The 15,110-nt window shown below is 39.3% G+C and overlaps 1 protein-coding gene across 8 annotated transcripts in view; it reads left to right on the top strand.

The window, feature by feature from the left end:
* UNC79 (unc-79 homolog, NALCN channel complex subunit) overlaps nucleotides 1-15,110 on the top strand; it is a 111,970-nt gene that overhangs the window by 65,876 nt on the left and 30,984 nt on the right. For 7 of the 8 annotated variants that reach the window (XM_061998334.1, XM_061998333.1, XM_061998332.1 and 4 more), the window contains 8 exons: nucleotides 461-577; nucleotides 2,367-2,450; nucleotides 4,464-4,566; nucleotides 6,307-6,447; nucleotides 10,109-10,147; nucleotides 13,438-13,550; nucleotides 13,628-13,713; nucleotides 14,740-14,913. In XM_061998334.1, the coding sequence (XP_061854318.1) occupies nucleotides 461-577; nucleotides 2,367-2,450; nucleotides 4,464-4,566; nucleotides 6,307-6,447; nucleotides 10,109-10,147; nucleotides 13,438-13,550; nucleotides 13,628-13,713; nucleotides 14,740-14,913 (857 nt within the window). The remainder of the gene's footprint in view (nucleotides 1-460; nucleotides 578-2,366; nucleotides 2,451-4,463; nucleotides 4,567-6,306; nucleotides 6,448-10,108; nucleotides 10,148-13,437; nucleotides 13,551-13,627; nucleotides 13,714-14,739; nucleotides 14,914-15,110) is intronic. The other variant, XM_061998330.1, reaches the window with a different exon arrangement.

Below are 15,110 nucleotides of genomic sequence, written 5' to 3'. Positions count from 1 at the left end.
CCCCTGAAGGGTGCTGGTGGCACACAGTGAATTTATTTTCCTACAGTGAGCATGGACAGAGCACTCCTCTATATTTTGCTGGGAGGGGATTGAGTTTCCTTCCTCAGTACATTCTACACGAGAGATACTCATATGTATATGTATTGCCTGTCAGCATGGGAATTCTGTGGCAGCATCTTATACTCCACAGATACCAAGTGTTTTGAAGAGCTTTCGTGATAATTGGAGTCAAAAAGTCACTGACACAGTGGTTGAGATCCTGAATCCAAGTCACTTATGACTGATGTGATTGAGGCCAGAATTGTCCCCTGTGTAGCTGTGTAAAAAGTGCATATTGTCTTGAGCAAGATCTTTAGAGCAGTCATTGTTCTTTCTCATGCTGGCTTACAGTATCAGGAAATAAGAGTGGTTTTACATGTTTTATGAACCTCTGAAATCCTTTTACATTTTTGACTTGCAGCTCAGTTTAGACAAATGAAAAGAGGCTCTTTGGGAGCTCTAACAATGAATCAGCTAATGAAGAGGCAGCTGGAACACCAGTCTAGTGCTCCCCACAATATCAGCACTTGGGATACTGGTGAGCTGCATTTATTGTTCTTTATTTCTCTTTCTTAAACCAATTATGTATCAATCTGTTAAAAAAAGAGAATATTTCTATTCTACCACTGCAGAGAAGTAGTCATTTTCAAGTCTAGAGTGAAACTTTATCATGAATACCAGATTGTCACTTAATATGATTGGAATAGTTACATATCTGGGGTGTAGTGTCTTTTACAGTGATGTCCCTACAGTTTTGCTTATTACTTGGGTTCTTTCCTGGCTATACTGAATGAAATGGAAGTATCACTGTTGATTTCATTAGGTGTAGGATTTCATCCCAAGTGCATGCAGTCATTTATTTGCATGTAAGTTTCCAATTCTGTTGGTATATGAATGAGTTGTGCATTATACCAGCCAGTTTTATTTATCTTTATAGAAGTTTCTGCTAGGTTGTACTGAACACTTGAAATTTGTGTTCACTCACTGACCTGTCTTTTTCTCCCTTTACGATGAATGCAAAGCAATGAACACTGAATTAAGCACATATTTTCCTCATTACTCAAGTGTTTTTTCTTTTTTTCTTCCAGGAAAGGTTTTCTGTTAAGACCAAATTTGTAACAGATGTCACTAAACAATAAATCCATTCTGGTTTATCATAAGTGCTAGATATTTTATTGCCCATCTTGATGTTAGTGACATTACAGAGTCTTGCTTCTTAGGAACTTACCAGCAGATCCCGATGCATCCAGAGAAAGGAATGCTTAAAAAGTTGTATGAAACTTGGAATGCTGAATGTCTCACCACTGGTTCTGGTAAAATTTGTGCTTAATTCAATATTAAGTGTCAAGTTCCACCAAACTAGATCTCATAGCTGAAGAATGGCTAAAAGTACAGTATAGAGTTCAGGATTATCCTTTCTACTGCAGTGTGCTAAGTAGCATGCTCAGTGTAAGATCCTTAAATCAGAAAGGTCAGAATTTGTCAATGATAACAATGGTTCTTTTGTCCTATCAGCAGGTAAGTTTATTTATTTATTGAGGAGACTTAGCTAGTATCACCTAGTTTCTCAGGCAAAGATTTAGAGTTGAAAAGGTTATTGCTTTCATTTTGCAAGTAGATAGCCTGCATTCAAGAGGAGTACTCAAAACCAATTAGGAACTCTGTCTTGTTAATCTTGTTCCAAGTCCACTAGCTTTCTTCACATCTATGACATTACTTCCAGCTAATGATCTCCAAGCATCAAGAGACAAAGTAAAATGTTGTTTTCCAGAAAACTCTCAGTCACTTTTTCAACCACTAGTTACACAGTAAAATTATTATTTGGACAGCAAATCCAAATTTTTTTTTTCACATGGGTAAGCAGCGTGTGTCTCTTTCATTTCTTACTTCAGAGCACTCTTTTACTAAGTTTGCTGTCTGTAAAAGAAAATAATTTTCTCTTTAACTTCTGCCAGTACAAACTATAGCTGACTTTTAGTCTTGATACTTCTCAACACCATCTTTCTCTTTTTGTGACTCATACATTCCATATCTCAAAGAATCTTTATGGCTAGCATTTCCATTCTTGTTTAATGATACATTTCTAAAATGCCTTCTTTGGTATTAGGTTATCTGTGGCCTTTTTAATTTATGACCTCTTTCATCTTTATATCCTTCTCCCTCCCTCCCTTTCCTATGCTTAAAAAATAAAGTCTATTATTTGTTTTTGGTTTTGTTTTTTTCCAGTAGCTGTTGTTTGTCTTGTTTTAACTGCTTAAGCCTTACTGTGCTGATGACAGATGCTGGCTTCATAGTTCTGGAGACTGAAGTTCTGTATTTATTCACAGAGCAGACACAGCATGGAAAGCGGCTGTGTAATGTCCCTGTTTGCCTAAACCCTGACTTAGAGGGACCACCACTAAGAATCAGAGGTTAGTTCAGTGTCTGTTTGACTTGATCTCTCTGCTAAGAGTGACAGGAAGGTTTTTTGGTTAGTACCAAATGGTGCTGAATTTTATGTTCCATTAGCTATATTAAAGCCCTCAACTGTCCTGGAGAAAGTAAGTTATTGAAAAAATATTAGACAAGACATTTAATGCAAGACAGGGACTACTGACAAGAGATACTGTTTTTTTGTTAGTACTTGTTTTGGCTGGCCACGTGTAAATAAAAGACTATATGCAGAGTGTGGTTGAATCTCATTTCTTTATGAACTCTTTCCACACAGCTGAAATAAATACAGACTTTCTTACAGCCTTGCAATGGGGCAGTGACCTATCTCCTTTGCCTAAATCATGTTTTTTTCCTACTGTTCAGTGCACAAGAGAGGATATTTTTATTTTGAGCATAGTGTTATTCCAACGTTGTAACCTACATTATGACATTATGATCCTACACACGTAGGATTTGTGTGCTGCAGTTGGACTTATATCTAGAGAACAAGACAGTGAAACTTCCAAAGTCAGAGTAGAGAAGTCTTCATTCCTTTGTGTGGGGAAGAAAACTGAGTAGAAAAATAAACTTCTGTTCTTTGCATTCTGGATTATGTCCTACGTTACTAAAGCATATTCTGGACTTCTTGGAGTGTCTTCTCATGTCCAGCAAAAATCTCAGGTGACAATTGGGAAGTTCTGAACTCTGCATGTAAAAGAAATATTTCCTTCTTTACATAGTAAAATGATTTTTTTAAAACCTGTCTTATTCTTGTGAAACAAGCCCTTGTCACTCCACATGTTTTGAATTCAGAAGTTGTGAGAGTTTCTCTAGATTATTTTGCCTGAGAACTGATCTTAAATTTGCTTTTCCTGGATTAACTGAGATTATCTCTCCAGAAATTCCATCTGAACCTAGCTTAGGTGGAGAAGCTTCCTCCTGTTCCCATAGTTAACTGTTATCAGAACAAGCTAATGTTAACGTTAAATCTGAATCTGCAGATTGAAGCAACGAGTAAGAATGTGTTAATTAATCTGTGGCTGAATTGGCATCTAAAGGGTGTCGGTACTCTTCTAAAAATTGATTCACAAAATGAGCTTTTCATAGTTTGGTCTTTAGAACAAGATGACCTTGGGAACAGCTACTGATTATTCTTCTTGATGTTTTCTTTGTAACCAGACTAACTGGAGAGTTGCTTCATCTGTGGGTTTTTTTCTGCAGTTGAAGTTGTCTGGTTAATGAAAACAAAGGGGCCAAGGGAAGAAAATCACCATACTGGATTGTTAAACTGTCAGGTTAACCTAATATTGCTGTAATCCTGAAAAGCTGAACTCAGAGAAGCCAAGAGTTTTAATCTTCCATTATACATAAGTTCTCCTGTTAAAACAAGCATCTGTCAGAAGTGCACAAAAAGAACCAAAGGCAAGGGAAACCCATATGTTGGCACAATCACAGTGGCTGTGCCTGCAGTTGAGTAACTTGGAAAACATTTCTAATCATCAGCCCTCCAATGTTCTCAGTGTTTCTCCATTCCTTCTAGCTATCCTTTCCTAATCTCTCTCCATGTCTGTATTAGGGATGGTGTGACTAGATTGATGATCTGGTGTTGAGATATACAAACTTAGATACTGAGAACTATGGGAAAGTAATTCCCCATAAGTATGGTGGAAGACTGTAGAGCTGGTGTCCAGTTTCATAGGAACTGTAGAGTCATACTCCCTCCCTAAAAAATGAGTAGATACGATTACATCTGCCTTCCTGGAATTTTTGTTCTTTGTTATTTTACCTTTTTTCAAGTTCTTTTTTTTTTTTTTAATTGATAGTTGTAGGAAATTGGAATAATCTGTCAGAAGCAAGGAATGTGATATATAATGCCTTGTAGACACTTTATTTCTTATTTCTATGCACAGTGAAATCATTGTCTTTACAAGTCTGTTCATCAGGCAGTTTGTATTTCTGTTGAGTGATTTTCTTTCATTTTTTCTTTACTTTTTTACCCTAATTGCCTTAAGGTGCCACAAAATCTAGCTTGCTATCAGCGCCCAGTATAGTCAGTATGTTTGTACCTGCACCAGAAGAATTTGCTGATGACCAGCCCATTGTGATGACTGACAAGTAAGTTCTTTTTCTTTTCCTTTCAAAGAAGTGGTAGAACTTCAAATTGATCAAGTAAAAGATAGATATACTTTATGGAACTATGAAGTCCATTCTGTCATTTATCTCTGCCAAGTTATTTAATTCTTTACCTCAAGGTAAATATTTCTAAGCACTGCCAGTAAGATGTCTTTTTATTTCAGTAAGTCCTGGGTGAGACAAAACAATGACCCAGGCTCTTGCATGTACATGAAGGACAGGGGAAGCACATTTTAAATGAAAGACTCATAGTGATCCATCAGAAGCCACTTTTGCCATAGGAAAAAAAACCCCTCTTTTTTTGAAATTACTTTCTGTTGAAATAAGTAACGGTTGATATCTAATCATGTGTAGTCAATGGCGCATTTTTAATACTGATACTAACTGAACCCAAAAGCTTTTGCAAACCTTAAGTGGTTGTGTAAAATACCTCTAAAGAAAGTATTAAACAGAAGTGTGCTCGTTTACTGGAGAAGTAAAGCAGTCAGCAGGGAACCATTAATTGGTTTGATCAAAAATTGGGAAGAGAAACCTGAGGTTCTTGCTTGTGCTCCTGTGCTCAGTCCAGTAGACAGACATGCTTAGATGATTCTTGGAGAAAGACAGGGCTACTGTGCACGCTGTGACTGGAGTGGACCATATTGTGTGACAAATTGAAGCATCCCAAAACATAGACTTATCTTTGGCACTTGCTTTGGCTATTTCACCAAAGCTTTATTACCACCTGTTTACATACAGACCACCTGAGCTTGACTTTCATGACTTGTTATATTTCCTTTCTGTTTAGTAACAAAGGGAAGAAAATTGCCTGTACAGTTACATTAAGTTAAATTATCACAATCTGATGGAGTCATTAGAAACTGATTGATGAAATTAAGCAAGCCTTCCTACTGGGCTGAGATAAGCCAATTTCCCACATTGGTTTGCCTTTTTTGTGGGTTGTGAAAGCCTGTCTCATCTCTTCTAAATCTGACATCCCCTTTATAATTAGACATTACGGGGCCCTTTCAGAACTTTATCAGATGTTTTTTGGCATTTCTGGAAGGATAAGTGACTCAGCAGCAAGTCTGCCCCGAGAAAGGAGACTTCTCTGAAATCTAAGGATCTCTGCCCCTGAGAGGTCCTTTCATTTTTTTCTTGATAGCTGTAACTACTGTGGGAACCAATCAGATCATTGTTTCCTAATTGTATAATTTGTTATTTGTAATTCATGAGTGTCAGGAAGGACAATGTGAAATTGTTCTATCTATTTAAGGTCATCTATGAGTGTCATTGTGTCTATGCAGCTAAAGAGTGCCAAGGACCTGAGCCCTCGCCTGAGCCCGTCACGTGAACTGACTGATGTTCATATTGCTGAGGGATAGTCTTCACTGCTGCAGATTTCTCTTGAATAGTGCAAACTGAAGCAGTCCCATACAGTGAGGGAACCTGGCGAACAATTACCAATAAAGGACCCAAAACAAGGCCTGACCTGTGGCCCTCTTTCATTTGTCAGTGAAGAAACAGCCAGTGCAGCTAGGGAAAAGTTATTGTTAATGTTTGAAAGCTGTGGACTGTTATTTATTATAGCAAGATCACAATTACATTGTCTTTCTAAAGAGATTTTGAATAGAATGTACTAAATATTAGGACTTTAAGGGGATCTAATTATACACATATGTAGTAATAGTACTACTTTGTTTTAAATTTGTTCATGTCAGTTTTTTAAACTGTTCTTTGCAGGTGCCATGACTGCGGAGCTATTCTTGAGGAATATGATGAAGAAACACTAGGTCTGGCCATAGTTGTGCTCTCAACCTTCATTCACCTTAGTCCAGACTTGGCTGCTCCTCTGCTGTTGGACATCATGCAGTCTGTAGGACGGTAAATTCAAGGATTTCCTCTCTCTCCCATGTGACTGAATTTTGTGCCCAGAACTGGGTTTACATAAACTTCACTTTATGAAGTTATGTATTTTAGAACTCTTACATGAATAACACCTCTTTCTACTTACTGCTTTGTTTCTTATCACTTTATCAGTTTCTTATATAACTTTTCCCACAGTTGCTTCAGTTTTGGGCAACTCCTTTCATGTCCTCCCATTTACTCTCCAAAGGGAGGTTCCACCTCAGGAAACTCTCCCCAGTTTGTCCCACTGTAAGCAGTGATGCAAAGAATTAATTCAGTTTTTCTGTAGCCACCTTTTTCCTAACAACGTCCCTCACCTTTCCTTTCTTTTGGTCTCTGGAAGTCTTTCTTAACAAGTGGGTTAGCTTGGCCTTCTGTTTCCACTGTAATTGTTCTTAAACAGCTTCTGTGCTTTTTGTAAAGGCTGAATTCTCTGGGCTATCACTTTTTTGCTGCTCTAATAGGATTTTTCACTTTTATATAGTTCCTGCTTTAAAACTTTTCTGAATTTTCTTGCTCTCGGAGGACTTTCAACTCCTAGATATGATCATTCACTGGCATACCAGAAGCTCTTCAGGTTTTACAACCATATTTTATATGCTAATTAAGACTAAGGAAAGAGTTGCATCTCCTTATGAGGGTTTCCTAACTAGCTGCTACATGAGATCATCTCTGATAACATCTTAAACATTTATTGTCCATTATTTTTGTCTTGTGACTTTTACCCAGTATGCTGAGGATAATTGAAATGCACTGTTACAATTGTATTACTTGTCATTGCTGCCTTGGCCACTTCCACAATTTCTTGCCTAAGAAAGAGGTGGGAGGGATGCATTGGAGGTGTTTCAGAATAGGCTTCTGAGCAGCACTAGAAGTGCAGAAATGTTATACAGCTCTCCTTTTCCATGTTCTTTTCAGCAACTGAAGTTAAAATTGCTTCTTCTAAAAACTGTGACTTGTGCAGGCGCACAGCTCTTTACAGCCCTGTCTCTCCACTACCACCCAATTCCATTTAAACACAGCAGCTATTCAAGTCTTCCATTTCCATTAATTGCAAACTGCAGTTCCCTGCTGGCACTGTTAATGAACTCTGATGGAAATGAAGTTTTTAATCTAGACAGACGCTATCCATTCTGCATGATTCCTGAAAATACAGCAGTACTATAGCCACAGAGAGTAATTCATTTGGAAGATCAAGGGATAAGGGCTGAGTAGGTTACCTTTTTCTGTGCTTTGCTGCATCTTTGGAGTTAGACAGTTGATTGTTTTAGAGCAGCAGATGGCATACAACATGGGGTACTTCTGGTAAATGTCTTGTATTTTTCCTACTGGCTGTCATTCCTGACAAATTCTATGTCCAGTAAGAGGCTTAATTCCCTATAAAAGAATTATTTTAAGTACATGCAAAATAAGTAGCATATACAAGCAGAGAGGCATTCAGATGCCCCATGTATATAGCCAAGTTTCTGTCTTTCATCAAGCAGTGCCATTTTATTACCTCCAAATACCCATCTGACAGCAGAGGTAAGAATGAATTAGATTTCTTGTATTTGTATTCTTAGAAAATACCTACTACTTTCACACTAAGAAGAGTAGTAATTCAGAAATCCACAGTCTCCCAGAACACCTAAACAATATACAGAAAGATTTTCAAAAGTTATTTGGATATCCACAGGTACAGATAGGCATCTATTGGGATTTTTGGCAGAGAAAAAGTTCTGATTTCAAGTTGATGACAATTAGAGGATGTCATATTTGTAAAACTCTGGCATGCACTTAACTCTATGCTCTAGTTTTTACTCGTTGATTCTCATTTCATTGGTTTCAATCAAGATTTAGCTTTCCAAGCATCAAAGCCCAGTTTGAAATGACATTTAGACTCTGGAGTTAGTGTGAAGCTTTGAAAAGCTTAACTTCTGTTCTTCACATGTACAAACTTGAAAATATCCATTCTCTGTTCTACTTTGTGGTCTGCAAAGTGGAGGTTATGGTAGGGGTTCATGGCCTTTGTGCAACAAAATATTTAGATTAGTAAGGATAAATACATTCAAGTAAATTTCAAAAAGTTTCAGGTGTTCCCAAGTGTTTAGTGTAGTTCGTGTCTCAAAGTTTTTCCAAAACTAGAAACTGAAGTTCTGTTTATCATAAAAGCCACATTTGCCTTATTGCATTATCAAGAAAACTTTTGCATAAGCCTTTAATTTCTTTTAGAATAAATATTTTATGTTGTTGTATTTATATGCTTTAGTAGATTTTTAAAAATAAGTGTAGTGGCCATTGGGCATGTGAGTAATGTTCTTGCATTCTGCAGAAATCCTGATGTGCTTTAATGTAAGCATATGCTGCAGTTATTCCAGAATTGAGGTCTGTATTGCTTGAAGGTAGCTTCAAGCGTTTCAGAATTAGTCTTGCATACCAGAGTTACTGTGTTGCATTTTAGTGTGGACTTCTCTTTGCAAGGGTGGAGTTGGGAACTCTGATGAGTTTTTCTGATTTTTGCTGGAACAACTAAAGATAATGTAATCCTCTGTCCCCTGCACCGTCCAGCCTGAGATTACTGCACTGTTGATAGTATGCTGTGTCCCTCACTAGCCATGTGTCATTAATGAAAATCACCATCCATTTTGGTTTACATTTATGCACTTGACTGAGCTACCTTAGGATTCTTTTTGGGTTTTGTAGCGGTGACTAAAGAGGAGACTGTTTTCAGAACAGAGGCTGACAGAGGATTGAGCAACAGTTAAATCCAATCTAAAAGAAACATGAATCAAAAATAAACTTTGAAGGCAAGTTCATCAACAGATGTAAATTAGTGTAGTTATGTGAACTTTTTGTTTAGATGTATCAGCTTTCAGCAGCAGACATACTGGTGCGCAGCAGCAGCAAGTTCAGATTGCATGTTATATTGTGCGTAAGAGATGCTTCCAGTGTACATCTCTATCATTACTCTTTAGTGGCTTTTAGTATTAAAAGTGTGTTGCTTTGATATTATAAGCCCTAATTCTATATGTTTACATGTCCTGGATATTGAAGTGCATGATTTTGCTTTAAGATTGTGTTCTGTATTTTTGTTACTGAACACCCGTATTAGTCTATATTTAGGTACTAAAATAAATGACCTGATTTTTGAGAACCCAGTATTTATTTTCTGACTTTTTAAGAGCTTGTAGGTACTTAGTGTTTCTGAAATGAGGCCAGTTGTTTAGGTGCCAAAGCCTGGAACTAGAAGCCTCACTTCAGACTGACAAGTTAAGAATTTTGGATTAGTCTATGTTCCTGTGAAACAATTCAGTCAGCAAACAGCTTCTGGTAAACTTTTTTTTCCTCTCCAAATCCCTCTAGGTTCATAATTATCCATGATGTGCTTTACTTCATTATCTTCACGCAAGCACAGGAAGGCAATTAGAATTTTCTTTAGAGTTGTTAAGTATTTGTGAGACTGCAAGATTGAACAGAGTTTATGTCATGCAAAGATATTTCAACTGAATTTAAGTTCTCTTCAGAAGACTTTTCTGGTGACATCTTAAATATTTCCTAAAATTCTTATTTATTATTTAAAATAGTTGATAATTGTCTTAAACATGAAACACAAAAAAAATCATATGACCTTCACTTACCTTTCAAACTTTTATTTCAGGTTGGCATCAAGTATGAGTTTCTCTAATCAAGCAGAAAGGTATGGTAGAAAAGGATATCTTGCCCAAAATGAAACAATTAATCTAAAGTATCATTCTCCTTGTCTCTGAAATCAGTTATATTTTACTTAAAAAAAATGTAGTAAGGTTTGTGAGAAAGAAGAAAAACTTATCCGTTCCCATTTGTTTCAAATGCCTTGTGTGTTCTAAAGATGAAAAGGAACCCATGATTATATGTATTGAACTTGAAAAACCTCAGATTCATACATAATTTAAAGATACTTTCTGTGATTCTATGATTTCAATGCAGCTTTTTCTAACTTGCTCTGTGTTCAGTATTTGTCTTGATAAACTGTGTCATGGAATCATAGAATGGTAGGGTTTGGAAGGGAACTTTAGAGATCATCTAGTCCAACCCCCTGCAGAAGCAGGTTCACCTAGATCAGGTCACATAGGAACATGTCCAAGCGGGTCTTGAAGACCTCCAAGGAAGGAGACTCCACAACCCCTCTGGGCAGCCTGTGCCAGGGCTCCCTCACCTGAACAGGGAAATAGCTTTTTCTTATACTTAAGTGGAACTTTTTGTGTTCCAGCTTCATCTCATTACCCCTTGTCCTGTTACTAGCTACTATAGAAAAAAGGGATGTCCCAACCTCCTGACACCCACCCTTTAGATATTTATAAATGTTAATAAGATCTCCCCTCAATCTTCTCTTCTCCAGACTAAACAGCCCCAGTTCCTGCAGCCTTTCCTCATATGAAAGATGTTCCATTCCCCTGATCATCTTGATGGCCCTGCACTGGTCTCTCTCTAGCACTTCCCTGTCCGTCTTGAGCTGAGGAGCCCAGAACTGGACACAGGACTCCAGATGAGGCCTCACGAGGGCAGAGTACAGGGGGAGCAGAACCTCCCTCAACCTGCTGGCCACACTCTTCTTGATGCATCCCAGGATGCCATTGGCCTTCTTGGCCACGAGGGCACATTGCTGGCTCATGGTTAGCTTATTATCAATCAGGACTCCCAGGTCTCTCTCTGCAGAGCTGCTCTTCAGCAGTTCGACTCCCAGCCTGTACTGGTGTGTGGGGTTGTTCCTTCCCAGATGCAGGACTCTGCACTGTCCTTGTTGAACCTCATGAGGTTCCTCTCTGCCCAACTCTCAAGCCAGTTGAGATCCCGCTGAATGGCAGCACAGCCTTCTGGGGAATCAGCCAGTCCTCCCAGCTTTGTGTCATCAGCAAACTTGCTGAGGGTACACTCTGTCCCCTCATCCAGGTTGTTGATGAAGATGTTGAACAAGACTGGCCCCAGAACCGATCCCTGTGGAACTCCACTGGCCAGAGGCCTCTAACTCGATTCTGTGCCATTGATCACCACTCTCTGGGCTCTGTCATTCAGCCAGCTCTCGATCCACCTCACTGTCCACTCATCCAAGCCACACTGCCTGAGCTTTCTGATGAGGATGTTGTGGGAGACAGTGTCAAAAGCCTTGCTGAAGTCAAGGTAGATGACATCCACTCATCTGGTTATGCACTCATAGAAGGCTATCAGTTTGGTCAAACAGGATTTCCCCTTGGTGAAGCCATGTTGATTCCCCCTGATCTTATCCTTCATATGTTCAGTGATAACATTCAGGATGAGTTATTCCATCACTTTTCCAGGGATGGAGGTGAGACTGACTGGCCTGTAATTTCCTGGGTCGTCGTTCTTGCCCTTTTTGAAGACTGGAGTGACACTGGCCTTTCTCCAGTCCTCAGGCACCTCACCTGTCCTCCATGATTGTTCAAAAATGATAGAGAGAGGCTTGGTAATCACATCAGCCAGCTCTCTCAGCACTCTAGGATGCATCTCGTCAGGACCCATTGACTATGAGCCTTAAGCTTGGTCAACAAGTCTTTAACCTCTTCCTTTTCCACCCAGGGCAAGTCCTCTGCTGTCCTGGCCATCCTGTTATCCTTGCCGGACTGGGCTTCCCTAGGGTCAGCCTTGGTCGTAAAGACTGAAGCAAAGAAGGCATTCAGTACTTCGGTCTTTTCTGCATCCTCAGACACCAGGGCACCCTCAGCGTTTAGCAGGGGGGCCATGTTCTCCCTCGCCATCCTTCTGCTGCTGATGTACTTCAAAAATGCCTTATTGCTGTCCTTAACATCCCTGGCTACATTTAATTCTCGAAGGGCTCTGGCCTTCCTAGTTGCACCCCTGCATGCCCTGGCAATGTTCCTATACTCTTCCCAAGAAGCCAGCCCCTGTTTCCACCTCTCATAGGTAGCTACTTTCTACCTGTGTTGTCCCAGCAGATCCTTGCTCATCCATGGAGGTCTCCTACCTCCTTTTCCTCGTTTCTTGCACATTGGGATACACTGATCCTGGGCTTGGAGGAAGTGGTGCTTGAAGATTGACCAGCTCTCATTGGCACTTCTTTCTTCTAGAATCATATCCCATGAGATCCGTCCAAGCAGATCTTTGAAGAGGCCAAAGTCGGCCCACCTGAAATCCAGGGTCATGGTCCTGCTTTGTGTTCTGCCCCTTCCACAAAGGATCTTGAACTCTACCATCTCATGGTCACTGCAGCCGAGGTTGCCTCCAACCTTCACATCCCCAACAGGGCCCTCCTTATTTGTCAGTACCAGGTCCAGCAGCACACCCCTCCTTGTTGGTTCCTTGATCATCTGTGACAGGAAGTTGTTGTCAACAATCTGTAGGGTGGTTGAAGTCCCCCATGAGGACCAGGTCCATACATTCAATCAAAGGAATCATCCTTGGCCATGGACAACCCCTGGTAGTGATATCTCATTATGTAAGTCAGATGCTGAATAGGATAAATTAATTTTGAGAAGCTGTAAAATATGTTGAGGTATGCAGTTTATGAATAAATAGAGAATGCTGTAGCTTTTTAAATGAAACCATTCATTTTAGGAGTGATTAGAAAGTACATCCTCTCTTGAAGGAAACCACAGAGACAAACTAATATTATAATATATATGTTTACTCATTGTTCATGTATTTTACAGTAAAGCAAGTAACTTCATCCTATATGACTGAAATACACAAATAAAACTATATGGAGAATTAGGAAAAATGTAGCTATTTATTGAGACTTAAATGCTTTGGGTATGTGTATAAAACTTTTTCATCTCTGAATAGTTGAGCTGAAGTCATAAAATGAACACACTGTTTTTTTGGGATCATGGCAGTTCTGCTTTTGATTGTCTTAAAACTGAATGCTTCTGTAATGAAAAATAATAGAATCATCTTTGTTTCTTGATTCAGTCAGCTTTGAGAAGTTTCATCTGCAATGCAATTTCTTCTTCCTTTTCCTTCTCTTCTTTTTAGCATGATGATCCCTGGAAATGCTGCAGGTGTGGCCAAGCAGTTCCTCCGTTGTGTGTTCCATCAACTGGCTCCCAATGGCATCTTTCCCCAGCTCTTCCAGAGTAACATTAAAGGTAATGTGTGGTACTTAGAGTGCATTTCAGCTACCTCTGTGTGGATAGCCAGTGTAAAAATGTCATTTGAATTTCAGATGGAAGTTTTTTACGGACCTTGGCCACATCTCTCATGGATTTCAGTGAGCTGAGTTCCATTGCTGCTCTGAGCCAGCTTTTAGAGGTATGTTGGCAATCAGCTCTGTGGATGGTGCTAGTTTTATTAGCCTTATCAGGCATATTGGATCATTTCTTCTTATTCATTAAGAGTTCAAGTTTGGGTAACCAAAAGCAATGTGAATTTTTGTTTTGACCTCCCTGGAAGCAGAATTAGACTGTTTTCACCATTGTCCTGGATTTTGCTTTCACTGAGTTATTTGGTTGGTTGGTTGAGAGATGGTTTTTTTGGGGTTTTATTCTGTGATTGCCTTCTGTGCACTTGGCTTGTTTCTGCTGTTAACTTTTTTCCTCTCACTAGCACTAGTCACTTGCATGTATCCTCATCTTCCATAAACATGACTTTTGCTTCATACAAAGTTTTTGACATCACTTTAAAAGTGCTTATGTCTTTCTGGGCCTGTGCCAGTGCTCCGTCACTGTCACAGTGAAGAAATTCTTCCTTGTATTTCTTTGGAACCTTTTATGTTCCAGCTTGTACCTGTTGCCCCTTGTCCTGTCACTGGCCATCACTGAGAACAGCCTGGCTCCATCCTCCTGACATCCACCCTTTATATATTTGTAAACATTAATGAGGTCACCCTTCAGTCTCCTCTTCTTCAAGCTAAAGAGCCCCAGCTCCCTCAGCCTTTCATCATAAGGGAGATGTTACACTCCATTCATCATCTTTGTGGCTCTGCACTGAACTATCTCCAGCAGCACCCTGTCCTCCTTGAGCTGAGGGGCCCAGAACTGTAGGCAATTCACTGCTGAATACTTGATTTCTACTTTTTTACTACCATGCCAGTTGAAGCTGGTTGAGTTAGGACCCTGGTTATAACATTTTGTCTCAAGATCTTTTGGTCAATACTTTAGGAACTGAACTAGACTTAGCTGTCACAATAGTTTGAATTACCTGCACAATGTTTTGTCATTAGTGTTACAGAAGATCTAAGTAGTATTTTGTCTCAACAAATTGTTCTTATCATTTCCAAATTTAAGGGACAATTTCTGCCTGTATACATTTGTTTGCAGTTCTCCTTTTGTTTCCCAGGGTTTAAACAACAAGAAGAATTTACCAGCAGGAGGTGCAATGTTACGGTGTTTGGAAAATATAGCTACCTTTATGGAAGCCTTGCCAATGGACTCCCCCAGCAACCTCTGGACCACCATTAGTAATCAGTTTCAGACCTTCCTTACTAAACTCCCTTGTGTTTTGCCACTTAAGGTATGATGTATGGGCACCTGAAACAAGCTATGCTGCCATTGGTTGGGATGTACTGAAACAGTGAGAAAGCTGTGAATGAGAAATCCGGGTTGTGAATACTTTCTCTCATGTCAACTAATGTTTCCAGAGGACTGAATTTATTGTATGTCTGATCCATCCCTTTAATTATATTTTCTGTGGGTAACAATAACAACTTG

Source organism: Colius striatus, chromosome 6, assembly GCF_028858725.1.
Source record: "Colius striatus isolate bColStr4 chromosome 6, bColStr4.1.hap1, whole genome shotgun sequence".
In the NCBI taxonomy this organism is placed as follows: Eukaryota; Metazoa; Chordata; class Aves; order Coliiformes; family Coliidae; genus Colius; species Colius striatus.
This window is presented reverse-complemented; position numbering and strand designations above follow the sequence as displayed.